This window comes from Brachyistius frenatus, unplaced genomic scaffold, assembly GCF_029030835.1.
Source record: "Brachyistius frenatus isolate BFR_SWC_R1_liver_20210118 unplaced genomic scaffold, ASM2903083v1 Contig_236, whole genome shotgun sequence".
NCBI lineage: Eukaryota > Metazoa > Chordata > Actinopteri > Embiotocidae > Brachyistius > Brachyistius frenatus.
In genome coordinates, this window is record NW_027210835.1 from 155,001 (window position 1) to 170,000 (window position 15,000).

Consider the following 15,000-nt stretch of genomic DNA (forward strand, 5'->3'; position numbering starts at 1 on the left):
CAGAAGAAGTTACAGGAAGTCAGTGGAAGTCAAGAAGTTACAGGAAGTCAGTGGAAGTCAAGAAGTTACAGGAAGTCAGAAGAAGTTACAGGAAGTCAGTGGAAGTCACAAGAAGTTACAGGAAGTCAGGGGAAGTTACAGGAAGTCAGAAGAAGTTACAGGAAGTCAGAAGAAGTTACAGGAAGTCAGTGGAAGTCAAGAAGTTACAGGAAGTTACAGGAAGTCAGAGGAAGTTACAGGAAGTCAGAAGAAGTTACAGGAAGTCAGAAGAAGTTACAGGAAGTCAGAAGAAGTTACAGGAAGTCAGTGGAAGTCAAGAAGTTACAGGAAGTCAGAGGAAGTTACAGGAAGTCAGAAGAAGTTACAGGAAGTCAGAGGAAGTCAAGAAGTTACAGGAAGTCAGAAGAAGTTACAGGAAGTCAGAGGAAGTTACAGGAAGTCAGAAGAAGTTACATTAAGTCACAGGAAGTCAGTGGAAGTCAAGAAGTTACAGGAAGTCAGAGGAAGTCACTGGAAGTTAGAAGAAGTCAGAGGAAGTCAGAAGAAGTTACAGGAAGTCAGAAGAAGTTACAGGAAGTCAGAGGAAGTCACAGGAAGTCAGAGGAAGTTACAGGAAGTCAGAGGAAGTTAGGAGAAGTCAGAGGAAGTCACAGGAAGTTACAGGAAGTCAGAGGAAGTTACAGGAAGTCAGAAGAAGTTACAGGAAGTCAGAGGAAGTCAAGAAGTTACAGGAAGTCAGAAGAAGTTACAGGAAGTCAGAGGAAGTTACAAGAAGTTACAGGAAGTCAGAGGAAGTTACAAGAAGTTACAGGAAGTCAGAGGAAGTTACATGAAGTCAGAAGAAGTTACAGGAAGTCAGAGGAAGTCAAGAAGTTACAGGAAGTCAGAAGAAGTTACAGGAAGTCAGAGGAAGTTACAGGAAGTCAGAAGAAGTTACAGGAAGTCACAGGAAGTCAGTGGAAGTCAAGAAGTCAGAGGAAGTTAGGAGAAGTCAGAGGAAGTCACAGGAAGTCAGAAGAAGTTACAGGAAGTTACAGGAAGTCAGAGGAAGTTGAATGAAGTCAGAAGAAGTTACAGGAAGTTATAGGAAGTCGGAGGAAGTCAGAAGAAGTCACAGGAAGTTAGAAGAAGTCACAGGAAGTTGGGTTCTTCTGAGATTGGAGGTTCTGTACTGAGGAACAGATGGTTAGAACCACAAAAGAAGACAGTTCCTCGGTCAGACGTTCATGACGTTCTCAGAGTTAATGAGCCGGAGGAACCGACAACAGGCAGTGTTTGATCCAAACAGGACCGACTCAGTTAGGTAACCTGAGAGGCGGAGTCACACCTGGAGCTCACATGTCCTCGTCCTGTTGTCTGTAAACACAGAGCGGCTGAAGCATCACTTTCTATGGGATCTTCCCAGCATGCACTGCGGCTGCAAAAACACGCTCAGCTGATTGATGACGTTTCCTGCTGATAACAGGAAGTGATCAGTGTGAAGTATCAGAAAAAGATCACCTCGGAGAACACGGAGAACATGGAGAACACAGAGAAACACGGAGAACACAGAGAACCTCGGAGAACATGGAAAACACGGAGAACCTTGGAGAACACGGAGAACCTCGGAGAACACGGAGAACCTCGGAGAACTCTGACAACACGGAGAACCTCAGAGAAAACAGAGAACACGGAGAACCTTGGAGAACACAGAGAACACAGAGAACACGGAGAAACACGGAGAACACAGAGAACCTCGGAGAACATGGAAAACACGGAGAACCTCGGACAAAATGGAGAACACAGAGAACCTCGGAGAACATGGAGAACTCTGAGAACACGGAGAACCTCGGAGAACACGGAGAACCTCGTAGTAGTCGCCGGAATCATCAGCAGCTCGTTGTCTCTTAAATTCACTGTTTTCTCTAAGGAGTGTGGTCCCCCTCCTGGTAGATGAGGGGGAGGGGAGGAAAGGGAGGGGGAAAGGGGGGAGATGAAAAGGTGAAGAGGAGGTGAGCAGGTGGCCTTGAAGCACTGAGACACAACAAGAGGCCATTAGGAGGACGAAAGATGAAAGCTGAGAGGAGCTCGAGCAGAAAGGAGGCGGAGCTTCAGAAAACCACAAGTGTCCACATACTTCTGGCCAGTAGATCATCAGTGAATTCTGGGTTGATGTTGCTTTATAATCTATTTTTTAACTCTATTTTATTTATTTTATCTATTTATTCAATTATCTTTTAATTTAATTGAATCTGTTTTGATATTCTATTAAATTTGAAAATAACTTTTTTCCTATTCTCAGTTGTTTACTTTCCTGTATTGACTCATTGGTTGGTTTTCTATATAATAACTGTAAACCTGATGTTGACAGTAGTCTTTACTCCTTCCTGCAGATGTTTCACAATAAAAGCCCGTTAAGTTCTCCTCCAGGTTCAATATCCCCCCCAACCCACACACACACACACACACACACACACACACACACACACACACACACACACACACACACACACACACACACACACACACACACACACACACACACACACACACACACACACACACACACACACACACACACTCTGTCTCTGAGATCAAAGCAGATGATGATGGAGGTCACCAGCTGCTTCCTCTGATTTAAATCACAAAAATCACTCATACAGCCTCTTCATCTTCAGCTTTCAGCTTCATCTTCATCCTCGGTCGCCCCCCCCCCTCCCCCGTTTGATGAAGAGGACTCCTGACGCCATCTCTCGGTCTTTGTCGCCCCCTGCTGCTCACTGCAGCTTCATCTTCCCAAACATGGTTTTTCAGGATAAAAGCTGATCAGACTGAACTGTGTCTGTGAGGATCGATAGATTTGATTATTGATTATCAGACAGAGTGTGAGTGGTGTGCTTTACCGGTGTGTGTTTTCAGTCTGTGTGAGACCTGAAGAGTTCCTGTCGCTTGTTTCTGGTGGGAAGTATTTAGCGGCTGCACGTCTCCTCCCGTGTTCCTCTTGAGCTGCCGTACTTCCTGCCGCTGCTCGTCTCTAACGGTGAGTTCTTCACTAACATCTCCGTGTTTCTGATCGATCCGCTCTTCTGGCTTCTCGTCCTACGCGCGTGCTCTTCGTTCCACCGAGTCTGCGCACTGCGACGCGTTTTCTGTCGAGCTGCGACTCCGTTTGGCGCCTTTTTGTTTCTGCAGGCCGCCGCGAGCACATGAAGCTCAACACACACACACACACACACACACACACACACACACACACACACACACACACACACACACACACACACACACACACACACACACACACACACACACACACACACACACACACATATTAACACACACACACACACACACATATTAAAACACACACACACACACACATTAACACACACACACACACACATTAATACACACACACACACACACACACACACACACACACACACACACACACACACACATACACACACACATATTAACACACACACACATTAATACACACACACACACACACATTAATACACATATTAATACACACACATATTAATACACACACACACACACACACACATTAATACACACACACCTATTAATACACACACACACACACACACATTAATACACACACACACACACACACATATTAATAAACACACACATTAATACACACACACATTAATACACACACACACATACATTAATACACACACACACACACACTTTAATACACACACACAGACACATATTACTACACACACAAACACACATTAATACACACACACACACACACATTAATACACACACACACATTAATAAACACACACACACACATTAATACACACACACACACATTAATACACACACATTAATACACACACACACACACACACATTAATACACACACACACACATACATTAATACACACACACACACACTTTAATACACACACACACACATATTACTACACACACACACACACATTAATACACACACACACACACACACACACACACATTAATACACACACACACACACATTAATATACACACACACACATTAATACACGCATACATTCATATACACACACACACATTAATACACACACACACACACACACATTAATACACACACACACACATTAATACACACACACACACACACACATACATGAATACACACATACATTAATATACACACACACACACACACATTAATACACACACACACATATTACTACACACACAAACACACATTACTACACACACACATATTACTGCACACACACACATATTACTACACACACACACATTAATACACACACACACACACACACATTAATACACTCACTCACACACACACACACACACACACACACACATTAATATACACACACACACACATTAATACACACATACATTAATATACACACACACACACACATTAATACACACATACATTCATATACACACACACACACTAATACACACACACAGACACATACATACACACATTAACACCCCCCCCACACACACATTAATACACACACACACACACACACACACACACACACACACACACACACACACACACACACACACACACATTACTACATACACACACACACACACACACATTAATACACACATACATTAATATACACACACATTAATACACACAAACACACACATACATACACACATTAACACCCCCCCACACACATTAATACACACAAACACATACATTAATACACACACACACACACACACACACACACATTACTACATACACACACACACACACACACACACATTACTACACACACACACACACACACACATTAATATACACATACATTCATATACACACACACATTAATACACACACACACACACACATTACTACACACACACACACACACACACATTAATACACATATACATTAATATACACACATACATTCATATACACACACACATTAATACACACACACACACACACACACACACACACACACACACACACACACACACACACACACACACACACACACATTACTACACACACTACACTACACAAGGTGGTGTCCCCATTGATAATTAGACTCCATCCATCATCTCCACCCGCTTTATCCTGAACAGGGTCACGGGGGGGCGGAGCCTATCCCAGCTCACATTGGGTGAAGGCGGGGTTCACCTGGACAGGTCACCAGTCCATCACAGGGACACATAGAGACAGACGGAAACAAAGACCGTTCACACCTCAGGGACATTTGTAGAACCACCAATGAACCTGATAGCATGTTTCTGGATAGTGGGAGGAAGCCGGAGAACCGAGAGAACCCACGCAGGCACACGGAGAACATGCAGACTCACACAGGAAGGCCGGGATTGGAACCCGGAACCTTTTCACTGAGGCGACCATGCTAACCGCTGCACTGCTGTGACGCCTATAATTGGACTTTTTGTGGGTAAAACTTGTTCTGATTCTGAACCGGGTCTGAAACAGAACCGGGTCTGAACAGAGGAGGAGGATAAGGAGCAGCAGCAGCAGGAGGAGCAGCAGGAGGAGGAGCAACAGGAGGAGGAGGAGGAGGAGGAACCTGAACTTCGTCGTTCATTTGAAAGTCTGACTCCGAGTCTCTCACCGAACTCGAAAACACAGAACCGATTGTATTAGTTGTTTATTTATTGTTTATTATTATTAGTTGTTCTTTATTTATTGTTTATTAGTTGTTCTTCATTTATTGTTTATTAGTATTAGTTGTTCTTTATTTATTGTTTATTATTATTTGTTTATTTATTGTTTATTAGTATCATTAGTTTTTTTAGTCATGGTTTATTATTAGTTGTTTATTATTGTTTTATTATTATTTGTTGTTTATCTATTGTTTATTTTATTGTTATTGGTTGTTGTTTATTTTTTTATTTGTTGTTTATTTTATTAGTATTTGTTATTTATTTATTGTTTATTTTACTAGTATTAGTTGTTGTTTTATTATTATTTGTTGTTTATTTTATTAATATTAGTTGTTGTTTATGTGTTGTTTTATTATTTGTTGTTTATTTTATTATTATTTGTTGTTTATTTATTGTTTTATTATTATTTATTGTTTATTTTATTAGTATTAGCTGTTGTTTATTTATTGTTTATTATTATTACTATTAGTTGTTGTTTGTCGCCCAGCTGGTCCTGATTCACAGTTTCTACCTGAACTGACTTGTATGTGATTTGGTGCTGAGTTCAGGTAACGTGATGATAGTGGGAGACTTTAACATTCATGTTGATGACAACAGCCTCAGTTCTACTTTCAGCTCATTATTACACTCTATTGGCTCTCAGCATGTAAATAAACCCTGTCACCGTGGTAACCACATCCTCCATCTGCTGCTGGCACACGGAAACTACACATTTCATCGTATTTCCTCAAAACCCAAGTTCCAGTAATGGAGGACAGCATGTGGGAATAAATCACCTCAGCAGATGTTTGTGTCCAGGTTTCAGGAAGCAATTCAACGTTTCTCCTCTTCGATGTGTTAAAGAAGCTCCGTCGACTTTAGTCCCACACAAGTGGATCATCTGGTAGAAAACACTGCAGTATCTCTGCTCCAACTCTAGATGATGTCACCCCTCTGAAGAAGAGAGTCATGAACCAGAGGAAGTTGTCTCCGTGGTACAACTCAGAACTACGCTCTGCTAGGCAGCGACTAGAAAGATGGAAAGGAAATGGAGTTCCACTAATTTAGAAGAATTTCACCTGCCTGGAAGGATAGTCTAATATTATCTAAGAAAGCTCTTCGTAAGGCCAGAACTTTATATTATTCATCATTAATAGAGGACAACAAGAACAACCCCAGGTTTCTTTTCATCACTGTAGCAGGCTGACAAAGAGTCCCAGTTCTGTTGAGTCCTCTATTCCTTCAGCTCTCAGCAGTAATGACTTCATCAACTTCTTCACCAGTAAAATTTAAACCTGTATTTAAAAAGACGACTCTTGATCAGCTGTTTTAGGAAACTACAGACCAATTCACAACCTGACGTTTATTTCTAAAATCATATGATCATCATCATCATAGCACAGAAACAGCTCTGGTGAAAGTTACTAACGACCTTTTATTAGCCTCAGATAATGGACTCGTCTCTGTACTTGTTCTTCTGGACCTCAGTGCTGCTTTTGATACGATTGATCATACGATCTTATTACAGAGATTAGAAGACGTTACGAGGATTAAAGGAACTGCATTAGACTGGTTCAAATCCTACTTATCAGATAGATTCCAGTTTGTCCATGTCAACAATGAGTCTTCCAGACAAACAAGAGTTAGTTATGGAGTTCCACAAGGCTCAGTGTTAGGCCCAATACTTTTTACTTTGTACATGCTTCCATTAGGAGATGTCATCAGGAAGCACTGCATCAACTTCCATTGTTATGCAGATGACACTCAGCTATATCTTTCTATAAAACCAGATGAAACTAATCAGTTAGTAAAACTTGAATTTTTAGGATTTTTTTTTAGGATTTTATACACTTTATTAATCCCCGAGGGGAAATTTCTTTACTACAGCAGGGGGGCTCTCAGGGGGGAGATGCTGCAGCAGGCTGCCACTAGCGCGGCGCCAGGTAACCTGACCTGAGGTGCATGTTTTTGGATGATGGGAGGAAGCCGGAGAACCCGGAGAGAACCCACGCAAGCACAGGGAGAACATGCAATCTCCGCACAGAAAGGCCCAGGACCGGATTCGAACCCAGAACCTTTTTTGCTGTGAGGTGACGGTGCTAACCACTGCACCACCGTGCCGCCCTTTAGAAGCCTGTCTAAAAGACATAAAGTCCTGGATGACCAAAAACTTCCTGCTTCTAAATTCAGACAAAACAGAAGTTATTGTACTTGGTTCTAAACACCTCAGAAACTCTTTCTGTAATCACTTAGTTACTCTAGATGACGTTGTCTTGGCCTCCAGCAAAACTGTGAGGAACCTTGGAGTCATCTTTGATGAGGATTTGTCCTTTAGACACCAGATAAAGCAAATCTCCAGAACTGCCTTCTTTCATCTACATAATATGAATAAAATCAGGAAAATCCTTCCTCAGCATGACGCAGAAAAACTAATTCCTGCGTTTGTTACTTCTAGACTAGATTATTGTAATTCCTTGTTGTTAGGATGTCCAAATTACTCATTAAAAACCTGCAGCTGATCCAAAATGCTGCAGCAAGAGTACTGACGGGATTTATCAAGAGAGATCATATTCCTCCAGTTTTAGCTTCTCTTCACTGGCTTTCTGTGAAATCAAGAATAGAATTTAAAATTCTCTTGATGACTTACAAAGCTCTACATGACCAGGCTCCATCATATCTTAGAGATCTTATAGAACCATATAATCCTAGCAGATCTTATAGAACCACATCATCCTGACAGATCTTATAGAACCACATCATCCTGACAGATCTTATAGAACCACATCATCCTGATAGATCTTATAGAACCACATCATCCTGACAGATCTTATAGAACCACATCATCCTGACAGATCTTATAGAACCACATCATCCTGACAGATCTTATAGAGCCACATCATCCTGACAGATCTTATAGAACCACATCATCCTGACAGATCTTATAGAACCACATCATCCTGATAGATCTTATAGAACCACATCATCCTGACAGATCTTATAGAACCACATCATCCTGATAGATCTTATAGAACCACATCATCCTGACAGATCTTATAGAACCACATCATCCTGACAGATCTTATAGAACCACATCATCCTGACAGATCTTATAGAACCACATCATCCTGCAGCTTTGAATTAGGATTTGATATTGATGTATTATTTGCAGCTGAAATGATGAGCCTAAAACGTTCATACATTTCATGAGAATACATCTAATAACACGTTCATTTAATGAAATATCCTCCTGTGATCAGTCCGATCTTGCTGTGGTCGTCATGGTGATGTCAGAAGTCTTTAAACTTCATCTACATTCACACAGTCGCAGATTGATTCATATCCTTCATCATTCAGCTGCTTTCAGTGGGATTATGAGTTGAACTTCATCTTCATCTTCCTCACAGCTTCTTTCTTATATTTTTCTCTGCAGGAGCGAACGCACATCAGGAAACTGTCCCCTGGTCGTCCTCCAGTTTGTCCTCCAGGTCGTCCTCTGGGTCGTCCTCCAGTTCATCCTCCAGGTTGTCCCGTGTCCTGAGTATGTCCAAGCGGTCCGTCCAGGCGGAGCAGCAGAAGTTCTTCTGCCTGCTGTGTGAGGATCTGCTGGGTGATCCGACCACGCTGCCCTGCGGCCACAGCTTCTGTCTGATCTGCGTCCAGCAACGATGGGACGGAGACGAGCAGAAGAGCGTCTGTCCTCAGTGCAGGAAGACGTTCGTCCCGCGGCCCGTCCTCGTCAGGAACGCCATCCTGGCCGACCTGGTGGAGGAGTTGAAGAAAACCGGACTCCCGGCCTCCACTCGTCCTCCCTACGCCGGCCCCGGAGACGTGACCTGTGACCTCTGCACCGGCAGGAAGCTCAAAGCCTCCAAGTCGTGCCTGCAGTGCCTGGCGTCCTACTGCAGGCTCCACCTCCTCCCGCACTACGAAGCCCCGCCCCTCCGCGACCACAAGCTGGTGGAGGCGTCGGCCAACCTGCAGGAGAACGTGTGGTCCTGCCGGCAGAAGGTCCAGCAGAGGATCCGGGACCGCGAGCGGGACGTGAAGCTGCTGCAGCAGGAGGCGGAGGCCATCGACACGGCAGCCGAGCGGGCGGTGAACGACAGCCGCGCGGCGCTCTCCCGGCTGCAGCGCCTCCTGGAGGCGCGGAGCGGCGAGGTGCAGCAGCACATCCGGACGCAGCAGCAGACGGAGGGGCGGCGCGCCCGACAGCTGCTGCAGCGGCTGCAGACGGAGGTGGACGAGCTGCGTGGGAAGGACGGCGAGCTGGAGCAGCTGTCCTGCTCAGAGGACCACGCCCACTTCCTGCTCTGCTACCCTTCCGTGTCCCGCCTCTGCGAGTCCTCCGAGTCGCCCGCCGCCAACGTCCGGCCCCTACGATACTTCGAGGAGGTGACCGCCGCCGTGTCCGACCTCGCAGGGAAGCTGCAGGACGTCCTGAGCCGGGAGACGAACCGCATCTCGGCGGCAGAAGTGGACGTTCTGCTGACACCCGCCGAGCCCAAAACCAGGGCGGAGTTTCTGAAGTATTCTCGACCAATCACGCTGGACCCCAACACGGTCAACAGGAAGCTGCAGCTGTCCGAGGGGAACCGCAAGGTGTCCTGGGGCAAGAAGGTCCAGTCGTACCCGGACCACCCCGACCGCTTCGCCGACCGGCCGCAGGTCCTGAGCGCCGAGGGGCTGACGGGGCGTAGCTACTGGGAGGTCCGCTGGAGCGAGTCGCTGTCCGTCGCCGTGGCGTATAAAGACATCAGCCGGACAGGAAGTAAGAGCGGCTTCGGACACAACAACAAGTCGTGGGCGTTGTACTGCCTCAACGACGAGTTCATCCACAACAGCATCAGCACGCCACTCACGGTGCCGCACTCCCCGCGGGTCGGCGTGTACCTGAACCACCGCGCCGGCATCCTGTCCTTCTACAGCGTCAACGACACCATGACGCTGCTGCATCGCGTCCACGCCGCCTTCAGCCAGCCGCTGCACGTCGGCCTCTTCGTCGGCCTGCAGTCTAGCGCCGAGCTGCTGCACCAGCAGTGACCGGCTCGGCCAATCACACGCCGCCGCGGGATGCCGCCCACGCCTTTCGTTGGCCGACTGAACTCTTCGTCTTCCAGCATTTAAACGTCTTTGTCAGTCGGCATGCGTCAAAGGAAGTGACTGCCTTTCAGAATAAAGTGCTGCTCAGACACAGCGTTCAGCAGAAGTGGGAGGAGCTCTGCTGAGCGCCGCAGCGTTACATTATCACATGACGTCAGATGTGTGAAGGTGTTTCTATTTTTTACAGTAAAATCACGAGAGAAAGATTTGACTTTTAATTATTAACTGATAACGAGTGACAGAAAGCTGCCTTCAAAATAAAAGCTTTAATTCACCCTAGACTGTGAACACAAACAAACTTCAGTCTAAAACATCATGACACCACATTTCCCATAAACCCCGGCGCGTCCTGTTGTGTGTTTGTCTAGTTTTGATGAAGAGGAGGATGAAGAGCTGCTGCCTGTGATGATGAGTTATTTCTGTGGACAAATCAGGTTTTATTTTGAAAGGCTGACTTTGGTGTCTTTACTCTCGCAACAGTTGTTTTTTGTGTGTGTGTGTGTGTGACTGTTTGTGTGAGTGTAGTTCTTACAGTTCATGACTTCCTGTATGAAGTGTCTGACTGATAAATTTGATTTCAGAATAAAAGCATGAAGAATCATGTTTCTGTTTCTGCAAGATTTAATCTGCATCTGTATTTAAAAAAAAAAAAGATGACGTTTGACCTTGGCTGAGTTGGGTGGATCCAGGACAGGTAGGTCAGGTGATGTTCTACCAGGTGCCGATATCAATCGAAAGCAGCTGATGTTCTCTGACTGGATTCACAGTTTATTTAAACGCTTTTATTTTGAATAATCCTTCAGATGTGATGGAGGCTGATGGGTCAGCATCATCCACTCTGAGACAGGAAGCTACTCCAATCAATAATCAATCAATAACTCATATTTCACTCTGAGCATCGTCTCTGCATCATGTTCTGAAAAAAAAAACTTTTTATATATTTTATATATCATCTTTATATAATATTCTTATTTTGAAATTTATAAATAGGCTTATAGAAAGCTCTTATTTTGAAATGTGTAAATAGGCCTATAAAAAGCTCTTATTTTGAAATGGCAGCAGTCGCTCCAGTTCCACAGATTTATTCTAAGAAGGTGTTTGGACTTGTGACATCACACACCTGTCTGTCCAAGTGGGACCGCCCCGTCTACTGCTACAACACGCTGACGCCATGTTAGACCACGAGGACCCTCTTTGTCTCCGCCTCCATCACACCTGAGGAGTAAACAGGAAGTAGAACCGTCTCTGGAAGCTCCTCAGGTGTCCATCATAACAAGGAGAGTCAGCTGAGTGACAGCAGCAGCTGTGTGTGTGTGTCTCCTTAAATAGCTCCACCCCCCACACACACCCCCACCCCACAGTCGTTCTGCGGAACGTCAATAATATGATCAGAACCGAGACCAGCTGGTACCTGTTGGTGCGTACATAGTGTGTGTATTATGTGTGTAGATTGTGTATTGTGTGTGTATATAGTGTGTGTATTGTGTGGGTAGATAGTGTGTGTATTGTGTGTGTAGATGTGTGTGTATTGTGTGTGTAGGTAGTGTGTGTATTGTGTGGTGTAGATAGTGTGTGTATTGTGTGTAGATATTGTGTGTGTGTGTGTGTGTGTGTATTGTGTGTAGCTAGTGTGTGTATTGAGTGTATATTGTGTGTATATAGTGTGTGTATTGAGTGTGTGTATTGAGTGTAGATAGTGTGTGCATTGTGTGTAGATAGTGTGTGTATTGAGTGTGTGTATTGTGTGTAGATAGTGTGTGTATTGAGTGTGTGTATTGTGTGTAGATAGTGTGTATTGAGTGTGTGTGTGTGTGTGTGTGTGTGTGTGTGTGTGTGTGTGTGTGTGTGTGTGTGTGTGTGTGTGTGTGTGTGTGTGTGTGTGTGTATTGTGTGTATTGAGTGTGTGAATTGTGTGTGTATTGTGCGTGGATAGTGTGTGTATTGTGTATAGATAGTGTGAGCATTGTGTGTAGATAGGGTGTGTATTGTGTGTAGATAGTGTGTGTATTGTCTGTAGATAGTGTGTATATTGTATGTAGATGGTGTGTGTATTGTGTGTAGATAGTGTGTGTATTGAGTGTGTGTATTGTGTGTAGATAGTGTGTGTATTGTGTGTAGATAGTGTGTATTGAGTGTGTGTGTGTGTGTGTGTGTGTGTGTGTGTGTGTATTGAGTGTGTGAATTGTGTGTGTATTGTGCGTGGATAGTGTGTGTATTGTGTATAGATAGTGTGAGCATTGTGTGTAGATAGGGTGTGTATTGTGTGTAGATAGTGTGTGTATTGTATGTAGATGGTGTGTGTATTGTGTGTAGATAGTGTGTGTATTGAGTGTGTGTATTGTGTGTAGATAGTGTGTGTATTGTGTATAGTGTGTATTGCCCACTGCAGCTCGTTACCATGACATTTACATATTTCATTATAAATATATTTGATGTTGTACAAACTGCTGAAAGTGAAACGTACATTTTTTAAAATTTAAGTTCATTTTAACCTGCAGGAGTCCAACAGCAGGGGTCAGGAGAAGGGCGAGGTTTCAGAAGGAAGGCGGGATGGGAGGAGCAGTGTGTAAGGAGGAGGTGAAGGAGGAGAAGAGGAGCAGCGTGGGGAGGGAGGACAGCCTGATGTCAGCGGACAGAATCCGTCGATTCACCGTCAGACAGTTTGGATTCAACGTCCTGAGTCTATCTCGCCGAGGACTGAAGGTACGACAGGAGGCTGTGTGGTTCCTGCAGGAGGTTCCTAAGGTTGTTCTGTGGTTCTTGCAGAAGGTTCCTGATGTTGTCCTGCGGTTCCTGCAGCAGGTTCCTAATGTTGTTCTGTGGTTACTGTAGCAGGTTCCTAATTTTGTTCTGTTGTTCCTGTAGCAGGTTCTAATGTTGTTCTGTGGTTACTGTAGCAGGTTCCTAATGTTGTTCTGTGGTTCCTGTAGCAGGTTCCTAATGTTGTTCTGTTGTTCCTGTAGCAGGTTCCTGAGGACTTGTGGGAGCTGTCCGAGCTGGAGAAACTGAATCTGTCCCTCAACAGTCTGAAAGTTCTTCCTCCTCAACTCGCTCTGCTCTCCAACCTTGTGGTTCTCAACCTGTGGGGCAACCAGGTGACGTTCTTAGCACTCATCCAGCCTGCAGCACACAGAACAGAGAACAGAGAACAGAACATAAAACAGAACAGAGAACAGAACAGAGAACTGAGAACAGAGAACAGAACAGAAAACAGAACAGAACAGAGAACAGAGAACTGAGAACAGAGAACAGAGAACTGAGAACAGAGAACTGAGAACAGAGAACAGAGAACAGAACAGAAAACAGAACAGAACAGAACAGAACAGAACAGAGAACTGAGAACTGAGAACAGAGAACTGAGAACAGAACAGAGAACAGAACAGAGAACAGAACAGAGAACACAGAACAGAGAACAGAACAGAACAGAACAGAGAACACAGAACAGAACAGAGAACACAGAACAGAACAGAGAACAGAACAGAGAACAGAGAACAGAACAGAGAACAGAACAGAGAACAGAACAGAGAACAGTACCCCACCACCCCCCCTTCCAGCAGCTGCTGGGTGTTCTAGATTTTAAAAAAAAAGGCTTTAATCCCCTCTGACCACCAGGATCCGGTTTCTGTCCTCCTTCAACCTTCAGCTCTGTTCCACTGAGGAACACCAGTCAGACTCACAGCGCCCCCTGCAGGCACTTTACACAATAACTTTTAATGTTTTTACACTTCTCCTTTAACTCGTCTCGTCCGACACTGAGCTGTTGTTTGTTTGTTTGTTTGTTTGTTTGTTTGTTTGTTTGTTTGTTTGTTTGTTGTGTGCAGCTGAGCAGCCTGCCGCCAGAGATCGGACAGCTGAGGAGTCTTCGGGTTTTATTCGCCTACAGAAACAGACTGACTGAAGTTCCTGAGGAGCTGGGAGCCTGCACACACCTGGAGGTACCTGCACACACCTGGAGGTACCTGCACACACCTGGAGGTACCTGCATACACCTGGAGGTACCTGCACACACCTGGAGGTACCTGCACACACCTGGAGGTATCTGCACACACCTGGACCATGAGACACATTAAAACACCGCTTAGTTACACACGAGGACCTGGCTCTGCCCACCGAGCACCTTGACAGGTGTCATCTCTTCCCATGTCCTCTGTTTCAGGTCCTCAGTCTGGCCAACAACCAGCTGTCCTCGCTGCCGGCGTCTCTGTCCAACCTGACCTGCTTGAGGAAGCTCAACCTGAGCCACAA

At 44.8% G+C, this 15,000-nt stretch overlaps 2 protein-coding genes across 6 annotated transcripts in view; both read left to right on the forward strand.

The window, feature by feature from the left end:
• The first annotated feature begins 2,926 nt into the window (after window positions 1-2,926).
• Window positions 2,927-11,358, forward strand: LOC138633770 (E3 ubiquitin/ISG15 ligase TRIM25-like). Of its 4 annotated transcripts, XM_069720213.1 has the most exons (3): window positions 2,927-3,019; window positions 5,486-5,649; window positions 9,086-11,358. In XM_069720213.1, exon 3 carries the CDS (start codon window positions 9,196-9,198, stop codon window positions 10,693-10,695), a length of 1,500 nt encoding a protein of 499 aa, XP_069576314.1. In that variant the 5' UTR covers window positions 2,927-3,019; window positions 5,486-5,649; window positions 9,086-9,195; the 3' UTR covers window positions 10,696-11,358. The 4 variants fall into 4 exon arrangements, with proteins under 4 accessions (XP_069576314.1, XP_069576315.1, XP_069576316.1 ...); XM_069720214.1 differs by lacking the exon at window positions 5,486-5,649; XM_069720215.1 differs by lacking the exon at window positions 2,927-3,019 and having other exon boundaries at window positions 4,933-5,603.
• A 733-nt stretch (window positions 11,359-12,091) lies between these two features.
• The window catches only part of lrrc30a (leucine rich repeat containing 30a), a 6,529-nt gene continuing 3,620 nt past the window's right edge, over window positions 12,092-15,000 (forward strand). The window contains exons 1-5 of one of the 2 annotated variants that reach the window (XM_069720236.1): window positions 12,092-12,172; window positions 13,254-13,458; window positions 13,722-13,850; window positions 14,577-14,690; window positions 14,912-15,000. The exon at window positions 14,912-15,000 is cut by the window's right edge and continues 46 nt beyond it. In XM_069720236.1, the coding sequence (XP_069576337.1) occupies window positions 13,306-13,458; window positions 13,722-13,850; window positions 14,577-14,690; window positions 14,912-15,000 (485 nt within the window). In that variant the 5' untranslated portion in view covers window positions 12,092-12,172; window positions 13,254-13,305. Of the gene's footprint in view, window positions 12,173-13,253; window positions 13,459-13,718; window positions 13,851-14,576; window positions 14,691-14,911 lie in introns of both variants that reach the window. The other variant, XM_069720235.1, reaches the window with a different exon arrangement.

Coding starts and splice junctions, on each gene's coding strand:
- LOC138633770 (XM_069720213.1), top strand. CDS start 9,196: ATGTCCAAGCGGTCCGTCCAGGCGGAGCAGCAGAAGTTCTTCTGCCTG.